Below are 11,594 nucleotides of genomic sequence, written 5' to 3'. Positions count from 1 at the left end.
AATAGAAAGTAAAAACCTAGGTTAAGTGAGGGTTTAAATTAACTCCTTGTGATATATTTTGAATGCTTCTCGTTGCATATTTTTCTAAATTGAAACACGAGATAAAGCAAGTGTGTAAAAGTATAGCAAAAAATGGGGATGTTTTGCGCCTATTTGGATACATGGTGTGTTAACCCTCGAAATAAAATCCGAGAACTCAACTAGTCATTGGCGAGATGAAGGCGACACGAGAGGGAAGGAAAGCAAAAGAAGGCTCGCCTAAAAATCACTTGCTATTTCTCGTATCCAGATTAGCTACTACTGTCAATAAATGGTCCAAGGGCAAGTGAAGAAAGCGTGAATATTAACTGAATCGGTTACAAGATAATCAACAAGTGTCGTCACCTGTCATTCCCTCAAAATGACTTAGTTGCCCTTATTTCGACAAGTGTAGCACGTGTTAGTTTAATGGTCTTTTTGAGCTTTCCTACTTTGAAGGTTCCATTGAGAATTTAGAATACAATGCTTGTTATCCATTTATGTCTTTGAAATAAAGTTCAGAGCTCCTACACAACATGCAACCTCATGCAAATTTTTCCTTTCCAGCCAAGTTCCCTCTTCATTTAGCTCTCTACTTTTTTTCTTCTTTTTTCCATGCTAGTTACACAAGTTTTATCTTTGCAGGCCCACACGGTTTTCTCATACAGAATTTTATTGACAAAACTAGATATTGCCCTCTCAGTAATTATCCCTCCTCCTCCCCTCTTTAACTAGATATGATGCTTTTGAAACCAATTTTAGATTATATGGAAATCTTGGTAATCTTAATCAAACAAGAAGCAATGGCCACAAGAAGTGTCTTATCACCTTCACCAACTCAATAACCTTATCTAGTTGACTTGTCTTGTGTTAAGACTAGATTATAATTGGTTTAAACAAAATGTTTGTGTCTGTTTGCCTAGGCGAGTGCAGTGTTTATAATGGATTATTCTTGTTATACATTGGCGTGTACATAAAGGTGTCCATAATGGACACCCTTATGTACACGCCAATGTAAGTGTAGCAAAGTCCGTCTATAATAGTCCATTAAAGAACAGCTAAAAGCATGCCTGCTAGGAATCAAGAGTATCTTTTCTGGTATTAACTTGGATTCAGAAAAAAATGATGTTCAACTCGCTTGGTCACGTATTACATCCCATGTGATGATGAAAATACGTCCCTTTTCGAGTTGATACATCAATATTCATTTTCAGTCTACCATTAGAAGGATTCCTCCTCCTTGTTTGTGACTAATTATAAATAAACCCCTTATTTTAACACTTTCACATACTTTTTCTTTCAGTCTAGTCTCCATCCTCCATTATATATATGATGCTCCATCTTCCCCACTTCTCTTTCTCACTAGGAAAATGGACAGCAAAGAAAAATCCATTTCCTTGCTCATTTTCCTTTCCCTTATGTCCATTTCCACTTCTCTTCAGTACCAAACTCTTGTTATCCACTTCCTCCCCATGCCTCAGTCCCTCAATTGGACAATCCAAAAAGAAGCCAGGATTATTCCGACAACTGAATCCGAAGCCGAAACTACACTACTGTCTGTAGACTTGCACCATGTCGATAATTTGTCACCATCTGCTCTCAGTTCTACCCCAGAAGCTCTATTCAATCTCCGTCTTGAACGGGATAGCGTCAGAGTTTCAATGCTGAGTAATATGGTGGCGAGGGGTGGTAGACACGCGCGGCCAAGGAAGGAGGGTGATTTTAGCAGTCCTGTGACGTCGGGTTTTGCACAGGGAAGTGGGGAGTACTTAGCGCGTATTGGAATTGGGACACCGGCGAGGTACTTTTCCATGGTGTTGGATACTGGGAGTGACGTTTCTTGGGTCCAGTGCGCCCCTTGCCAAAAATGTTACAATCAGACTGATCCCATATTCATCTCGAGTAAATCCAAGTCATTTGCCAGTGTAGCGTGTGGGTCACCTCTCTGCCGACTGCTGTACTCGCCGAGCTGCAGCACCCGGAAGAAATGCCAATATGAAGTCAACTACGGCGATGGGTCGTTCACCATCGGTGAATTGGCAATTGAAACGCTAAGGTTTGCCCGGAGTCATGTCAACAATTTCGCCCTCGGATGTGGCCACGACAATGAGGGATTGTTCATGGGCGCCTCCGGTTTATTGGGTCTTGGCCGTGGGAAATTGTCATTTCCGATTCAGACTGGCCACCGGTTTGGAGGGAAATTCTCTTACTGTTTGGTGGACCGATTCGCTTCCTCCAACCCGTCGTGGATTATCTTCGGTCCATCGTCAATTTCTCGAAATGTCGTTTTTACCCCTATGTTAACGAACCCAATATTAGGCTCATTTTACTATGTGGGCTTAAATGGAATTTCAGTTGGAGGAGTTCGAGTTCCGGGTATCACATCATCACTTTTTAGACTGAACCGAAGCGGTAACGGAGGGGTGATTATAGATTCGGGTACGTCAGTAACACGTTTAGTTTTACCCGCGTATATTGCTTTACGAGACGCTTTTCGTGCCGGAGCTTCGAATTTGAAATCGGCACAGAATCTCTTGCTATTCGATACTTGTTATAACTTTACCGGAAAGTCGGAAGTGATGGTTCCAACTGTGGTTCTACATTTTACAAATGTCGATATCTTATTGCCGGCGTCGAATTATTTAATTCCTGTGGACTCTAAAGGAAGGTTTTGCTTTGCATTTGCGGGTACGAGCGACGGGTTTTCTATAATTGGAAACATTCAGCAGCAAGGTTTTGAAGTTGTATTCGACCTGGAGACTTCTCGGGTCGGGTTTGCTCCCCACGGGTGTGCTTAGGGGGTAATATGATGTCTGTTTATTAATGTAATAAAGAGCAAAAATGGTTTATAATAATTTCAAGTGACCTGAAATATATTGGAATAAGCTCACAACGTAGAAATATATTTGTTTTAAGAATGTTCCAGCAATGTTAAAAATTTATTATGTTGGTACAATATAACGGTGTGGTTATAATGTTTGACATGGGATAAGCGTAACCTTCAAAAAATAATAATAAATAAAATTAAAAAAAGAAAAAAAGAAAAAAAATACATACAATTATTTTCATCGGGACTAATTATTTTATTTCCAGTGGAATATACCTTGAACATCAAAGACAATTTGCCTTTCCTATTAATTAAAGTTTAATATATTTATGATTTTATTTAAATTATATGAAATTATAAAATATGATTATTTCACTATGTACTTTTTAATTTATCTAGCATTTAGATTTAGTTGTCGAGTTAGAAATTTCTTTCAATATATATTTGGTAAATTAATTCAAGAATAATAATTGGATGACATTGTGGAATTAATACATTACGGGATAATATGGAAAGATTTGGTGTCTAATTACGTAATTTACAGATTTTATGCCACAGTAAACGTAATTAGATTTAAAAGTATTGATTTCTTTTTCTATTTATATACCTAGCTCATTGCAAATTAACTGTACGTTCTCCCGAGTTCCTAAAGCTTATTTTGGCGTCTCTTTTCCGATTTGCATCTTTGGCAAAGGTATTAGATTCTTATTTTATTTCCATCATATGTGAATTCAATTATATCTTTCATGTCATTTGCCAATACATTTATGATCCATTTGAAGCATTAAATTCCACGAAAAATGTTACATCCGAAGAATTCGTTTTTTATTTTGGTTGTTTGATGCAAAAGTGGAAATGAAATTCGAATTTCAAAGTACAAATATTTAAAGCATTTTTTGGCCAATTAAGTGGAAACCGAATTTCTATGATTTTTGTGGTTTTTTCTTTTCCAACTTAAATGGAATTGATTTATTTTTTACACTTTTACAATCAAACGGACCTTTAAATTATATCATGGCCGCCTTCATCATTTAATAACCACTTGTATGCACATACATGTGGATATAATATATTTAAATATTATTGTATGCCTATTTATTTAAATTGCATTGCCCACAATTACAAAAGCTTAAAAATGGATCCAATGAGATCAAATGTAAATATTTATGGTTTGATTTGATTGGCCTTTCTTTTGGTGAATATATTTTTATATGAGAAATTTCTTAATTTATCTAGGTTAATATCTGCAAATACTTAAAATTTAATCTGACTAGAATTTAATAAAATAAGATGCATTTTATGTTAAACTTGAGGTCTGTAGGATTGTTGAGCATATATGTAATAATTTTCTATAGTAATGTTTACTTACTAGAATACTTTTCAAAATAGCCAACACATGCCCAAGTGAGTTATATTCATGTCATAGCTGTTGGAAATCTATTTATACATGCACCACGAAAAATTAAAATTATTTCGATTTTCATCGAGGATCTCTTTGCATTTAGATAGAAATCGTGATAAAGATTATACCTCTGAAGAATTCTGCAAATCTTTTGCTTTTCTTTTCGTTCCAGCAATCTTGATTCGCCACCCACAGCTGTCCAATTATCCAACCTCAAATGGTGATCCACACAGAGAACAAGATTGCAGCTATCAGGATTTTCTCCTCTTGTGCTAACAAGAATAATTATGAGAAAAACCATATGGATTGAAAACCCTAACCATATATTTATATAAGTCCAAACGGGCCTGGTCCCGTCCGGTCCAATATTTAATTAATCCATTTAATTAAATCTGATCCGCGAATTAATTAATCCAATTAATTGATTCGGGTCTATAAATAACCAATCCAGTTAATTAATTTATTCAACGATTGTTAAATTAATTAATTGACAAATTGCAATCTTCCAATTCTCTTTTGTGTGTAGCCCATCAGGTTCCCGATCACGATGCCTAACGTCGTGAAATATTATTTTGATTTAATCAAAATTGATAAATTAAAATACCCTTTTAATTTATCACCAATCATACTCGCCGTCCCACATTGATATCTAGCAATGTGTCAGGACAATACATATAACGGGAAATGTCACGTGATATGATAAAATCAAACTCCTTTGTTTACCGTGAAATTATAATCCCTTCGTCAATATGATCTAATCAATTACGAGATATGAAAGTGTGTCAATCTCAATTATCGATTGTATCTTTCACTCCACTATTAAGTCAATATAAGTAGAAAACTTCTTTTCGACTTATGAGTACACCTTGACCAAGGATTTCATCATCGACTTAATTGAATGAAACGTGGATTATAATCTCCTACTATCTAAGAGTGACGAATCCTTTATTGGTCAATCACAACTTTCATATGATTCTTGACGTACCCAAACGATGTCATATTAGCGGTCCTTTACAGAGCAACATCCAACAACGCCAAAGTATGACTGTCTTCATATAAGGTACCATGACGACCTCAAGTCAAAAGACCAATTTCACTATCGAACGTTAGAGATTAACCACTGACACTCAAATAATTATCCATGTGAAATCTCTCGGTGGGTCTCCAATATTTTGTTCTATAACAAAACATCCACAGGTTCATTTTAACTTGTGAGATCAGCTACTTACTTCATAAGTAAGAAATGCCACATGTGATGGTCTATCCGTAATAACCATATCCGTCTCTCATTATTACTTACGACCACGGACGATTTAAGATTCAATCAAATGTAATTTTATCTCACAATCACAACTCCTTGTGATTAACAAATTATGAGGATTCGAATCTACGGACTCTATTATTTATTTAAATAATAGATCTGCCATTAAATTACATTAATTACATATCAAAAGTATTTATGTCCAAAATTGATTAGACCTATGGCATAATACTTATAAACTCCCACTTGCACTAGATCCAATCATTTATGTATCCAATACCATAAGTCTACATGACGATCATGTTTATGCTACGACAACTTTTTGTCAGTGGATCTGCAATATTGTTAAATGTGAGAATTTGTTCTTCTCTTTACATCATTTCTATGTATTATCTCTCTAATGAGATTATACCGCCTTAATACATGTTTGGATCAATGATAAGACATTAGTTCCTTCGCTTTCGCAATGGCTCTATTGTTATCACAATACAATGACATGTGATCAAAAATATCAGGAACTACTCCAAGTTCATTTTTGAACTTCATGATCCAGATTTCAACTCTTTGCTACTTCTAAAGTAATCATATATTAGGTTTCTACTATTGAATCAACGGTTGCTTCACGTTTGGAATCTTTCCAGCATACCACTTAAGAGTAAACCAATTTCTCCATATAAAATCTTCTCAAGATTTTATCAATGTAAATTGGGATGAATTAGGCAATTTTCTAGATCTATAGATCAAGTTACTTCTCCCATATCGTTCATGAATAAATCATTTGACAACCTTTTATTTCAACGATTGAAACATAAGGATGTCGTTTTCTATAATCTCAGGAATACGACAATGCTCCCACTATCTTCTTGTAAACACACAATTCATCTTCAAATTTGATAAAATCAAAAACTTTGACTTTTTCATTAAATCGAAGATTTCAACTCCATAGAGACTTATCTTAACCTATAGTTATGATATGCAACTGTTGCAAGTAAAACCCAAATGGACTTCAGCAAGACCACAGGAGAAAGGTTTCACCAAAGTCAACACTTAACATTTACTTCTAGCCTTGCTTTGTATATATGGATATTCCCATCCATATCGACCTTTTCCTTGTAAACTATTTACAAAACCTTATGGGTTTTATTCCATCAAGAGGCTCGACCAAGGTCCAAACCTTGTTCACATACCCCCGAGTTCATCTCGAGTATCATGGCCTCTTGATGTCTCTTTTAAGTCAACACTTGACTTTATTTTGGTGGAATTAGTAGGTTCATCATCCTAAATTAGTAATACCTGATTAGTAATCACGGATTCGTACCTTCTTGAAGGTTAAATGATCCTACTAGACTCACATAGAGCTGACATGTCCTCAGAAGTCTCTACTCCCTGATTAATAGTATGTCCATATCAGATATGGGATCAAACTTGGATTTATCTACTTGTTTAACTATATCTGTGGACTCTTGAACTATTTCAAGTTCTATTTTGCTCCTACTGTCCTCCCTTAGAGTAAATATTTTTTCTAAGAAGACAATATATCGTGAGACGAAGACTTTCTTCATGATAATAGAATTTATATTCAAATGTCTGCTTTGAATATCCCCACAAATACGTATTTATCAAATTTAGTGTCAAACTTATCCGATTCAAGGCACTTCAAATAAGTGTCATGGCCCCAAACTTTCATATGAGATAAATTTGGAATACTGCCTTTCCATAACTCATACGAATTTCTGTTAACTAACTTAGATGTGACATGATTTAGTGTGTTGCACACTGCAATCAATGCATGACCCCAAAACAATTTTGGGAGATTTGCATGGATTGTTATTAATCGCATTATATCTAATAATTAACGATTCCTCCTTCTAGATATATCACTATACTGTAGTGTATATGGAGGAGTTCACTGCAAGAGAATCTCATTCTCTCTTAGATAATCCAAATTTTATCTTCAAGAAATTCTCACTCGATCGAATCTTAATGTGAGAGTATCTTTACATATTTATTTTTCTACTTCTAGTTTGAATCTCTTGAACTTTTCAAGAGTTTCATGTTCGAGTTTCATAAAGTATACATGATCATTGATGAAATAAGAGAAATATTATCTGACATCAATTGACATGAATCCATATACATCACTATGCATTAGACCAGTAATTATACTGACCTTTCTTCTTTTCAAATAAAAGAAGATTTGGTCATTGTGCCAGACATGCGTAATTTGTACTTGTCAAAATCAATTAATCTCGAGTATACATCTTTATGTAACTTTGGAATTGCATTTCATCTATATGACAAAATCTGTCATGCCAGATTTTGGTAATAATTAGATTATCGCATTTACGCTTTATAATTTCTATACTCATTACAGAATCCTTAGTATTAAAGAATATAAACGTCATTTTGTAATTTGCCATAGCCATTAGGATCTATATCAAGATAAATAAGAACAACAATTATCCTTAACATTAAAATAGTTCATGTTCGAACATGAAATTCATTTTAATGTTTCAGTTATGGTGGGTATAAAGCGACATTTCTCTAATTCCAATACTAAACCAAAAGGCAATAGCAAGAAGTATATTCATACAGGCAATGAGCAACCTTTGCTCATCTCCAACGTGTAGCTCAACTTCTCCCTTTTGCAGTTGTCTACTTATATTTAGTTTCTCTATATTTGTATAAATATGAGATTTACATCTGGTATCAAATACCAAAGAAACTCGTGAAGTAGACGTAAGCCACGCAATATTCCTTTCAATGACCTTTCATTCTATAATAAAACTAAGTGTCATTAGATTTGGTATTATCCTTCACTTAGACTGTCTTAACCATATTAGGTGCTTTCTCAAAACCCCTTTAGATTTCCTCTTAACTCTCTTAGAGGAATCAATGGTTTGCTTATTACCAATTTTGATAAATGGCTTAACAGTCCTAAGCATGTTAAACAACTTAATGAGTATGCATTCGAGCTTATTCATATCATAATTCATAATTAGTATGAATAACTCTATGACAAAGATTGTAGAGCTAAGTCAACACTTAGTTCATAGTTAATGATTGAACTCAATTGAGACGCTTCTCATGTCAATCATCTTCAGCACATGAGGATTGACGGAAAATTCTTTTGTCACTTTGCATCAGTATAGTTGTTTGAAAGTCTCATATCCTTCCACACATGATTACTATCATACAACTCTTTGTAATGAAGAATTATGTGTTAACATTTATACTCTCAAGTTGCTTTTGTAACTCAGGTGACATAGTTGCAGGGATCACATACGTTGCAGTACTATTGTCATCACTGCGTTTATTATAGTAGCCACCTCTTCTTTAATCGAGTCATCAGCGGTATCTCTGGAAAGGGCTACTCAAGGACGTGACCAATTTTCTCACGCATAAGAACAATTCTCAAATTGCAGTGTCAATTAAGAAAATCTAGTTTGGTTGTTGGCATCTAGTATGACATTCAAATACATATGGCTACACACGATTCAATAAGTATAAATAACGAAAAAGGAAAGAATAATATAAAAAATGCATCAATTAATTTAACATGGACTTTTATTAAATTAATTATACTCCCACTATTTAACTCAAATTTATGACTTCCTCACATAAATTTATGGAGTTCATATTTGACTCCCAATGAGTTAGGATCCCATCTGTTATATCAAGACCTTGAGTGTACTCAACAAACCTTAATAAAATATTTAGGTAGATATTATTATCAATTGCATCTCCATACAACTCCCAGATCGTTAAGCTGACAACTCTTTGTCATTACACATCTTATGTGTTATTTTAACACGCCTCTAAAACTTATCTTCTTGAGTGTACTCAACAAGAGATAAACTTTAGTTAAGTCGAATCTATCATTCTGAAATATCCAATATTTCATAGTGTCAAATATATCCCTAATAGACCAATCTTGAGTGTACTCAACAAGTTGAAACGATTTGGGACTCTGATTTTTCACTATAATGATGAAAGACGAAAGTAAAATATGACTTAATATTTTATTGAGAGGTTTTTGCATTCAAAGGTCTCATCGTAACAATAATATATATATTATCATACATCTACCATGCAAATAAATAAATAAATAAATATATATATATATATATATATATATATATATATATATAGTGTGGACGATTATGGACTTTTACTATTTAGTCTTCTCGAACCATAAGGAAGATTAGTTGGTCGATTCCTAGAGGGTATAGCATTGAACAGTATCAATGCACAATCTCCATTGTCTCCTCCTCTTCTTGTTTCTTCAATTAGTCTAGTTGCAATCTATATCCTATACTAGTTGGCACCCAGACCTAAATGAAATTGGACTCGCAGACCCATAGTAAAAATAATAATAACGGACTCACAGGTCCAAAATGATTAAGAGTTCGCAGACCCATAATAATAACAATAATAACGGGTTCACAGACCCAAAACAATTAAGAGCTCGCAGACCCGTAAAACGATAAGAATAAAAATTAACCATTCAACACATCCATATGGTCGAGTCCATAATCGTCCACTAATAATACATTCATCACATAAATGCATACTTATATAATATTTAATATTATATGCAAACTAGTTTCAAGTTTCTAGTAATTAAAATTGTCTAAACTCTTTTAAACAAATGGATCGGACCAATTAAATAATTAATTAATCATATTAATCAATTATTTAATTAGCGGGCATATTTAATTAAAATCAAATTTTAATTAAATACCAAATTAGAGTTCAACTGTAATTCAACAATAATATGGCGATATCATTTAATTAAAATCAAATTTTAATTAAATATCAAATTAGAGTCCAACTCTAATTTCATAACTTAAGGCGGTTGAATTTAATCAAAATCAAATTTTAATTAAATAACGAAACTAGAGTCTAACTCAAATTCCACGATTTCAGGGCAAATATATTTAATTAAAATCATATTTTTAAGTAAATACCAAATTAGAGTCCAACTCTAATTGGAACAAATTTTAGGGCAGGACAAATGAATTAAAATCAAATTTTAATTAAATGTCAAATTAGAATCCAATTCTAATTTCTAGAATATGTTCGGGTGAATAATTAATTAAAATCAAATTTTAATTAAGTACTAATTTAGAGTCAAACTCTAATTTAAATTGAATTAATATTTTAATTTAGGATAACACTCCTAAATAAAATAAATTCAATTTATGGTCAAATTTAATATTTAAGTTAAAATCATATTTTAACGAAAATATAAAAAGTCATCAATTTTAAATAAAACTTTTAATTTGGGTCAAAATTAAAATTATGGGTCAAGCCCATTTAAAATACAATTTTAAAACCATTTTAAAATTCATATTCAAAACCTTTTTTGAAAATTACAGTTTGACCCAAGTTTGAAATTAATGGCAGGGCCTTCGAAATATTGAAATTGCACAGAAGCCCCATTTCATTTATTAATTGCAATCAGACCCCGAAAATGGAATTGCAGGAAAGGAGTCCTCAATATCAAATATTGCAAGAACTATCCTTACTTAAATAATTTACAAACTGACCCCAGCCCAAGCAGCAGCATCGCGCGCTGCTGTAATTTCAACCAGCAGCGCACTTCGCTGCTGCAAAGTTCAGTAGCGACGCTGGCCGTTACCAATGATGGAGCGACCAGTGTCGCATTTCATGCTGTCAGGCGCCGCTTCCTGATTGCAGCGGCGCCGAGCGCTGCTACAAGCGCAGGGCAGTGCGCGGCGCGATGCCCAACCCCTTTATTTTTTTATTTATGAAAAATTAAATTTTGATTGTGATAACAAATATTCTTAATTGCTAGAAACTAGAACATGCACAATAATCAACTTTTGATTGCACAAAGACATTAAACAATCTCTAACAAACACAAAGTAGGCTCTGATACCACTGTTGGAAATCTACTTATATATGCACAGCAGAAAATTAAAATTATTTCGATTTCCACCGAGGATCCCTTTGTGTTTAAATAGAAATCGTGATAAAGATTGTACTTTTGAAGAATTCTGCAAATTTTTTGCTTTTCTTTTCGTTCTAGTAATCTTGATTCGCCACCCACAGCTGTCCAA

General features: G+C 33.7%; 2 protein-coding genes across 2 annotated transcripts in view; both read left to right on the top strand.

The window, feature by feature from the left end:
• LOC111380285 (probable E3 ubiquitin ligase SUD1) overlaps positions 1-753 on the top strand; it is a 15,708-nt gene extending 14,955 nt beyond the window's left edge. The window contains exon 9 of the mRNA XM_023003807.1: positions 664-753. Within this exon, the coding sequence (XP_022859575.1) occupies positions 664-753 (90 nt within the window). The remainder of the gene's footprint in view (positions 1-663) is intronic.
• Positions 754-1,325: 572 nt separating this feature from the next.
• Positions 1,326-2,956, top strand: LOC111390750 (aspartyl protease family protein 2-like). Its single transcript, XM_023015855.1, has one exon. It carries the CDS (start codon positions 1,389-1,391, stop codon positions 2,814-2,816), a length of 1,428 nt encoding a protein of 475 aa, XP_022871623.1. The 5' UTR covers positions 1,326-1,388; the 3' UTR covers positions 2,817-2,956.
• The last annotated feature ends 8,638 nt before the right edge of the window (positions 2,957-11,594 follow it).

The sequence above is a fragment of the Olea europaea genome, chromosome 3, assembly GCF_002742605.1.
Source record: "Olea europaea var. sylvestris chromosome 3, O_europaea_v1, whole genome shotgun sequence".
NCBI lineage: Eukaryota > Viridiplantae > Streptophyta > Magnoliopsida > Lamiales > Oleaceae > Olea > Olea europaea.
This window is presented reverse-complemented; position numbering and strand designations above follow the sequence as displayed.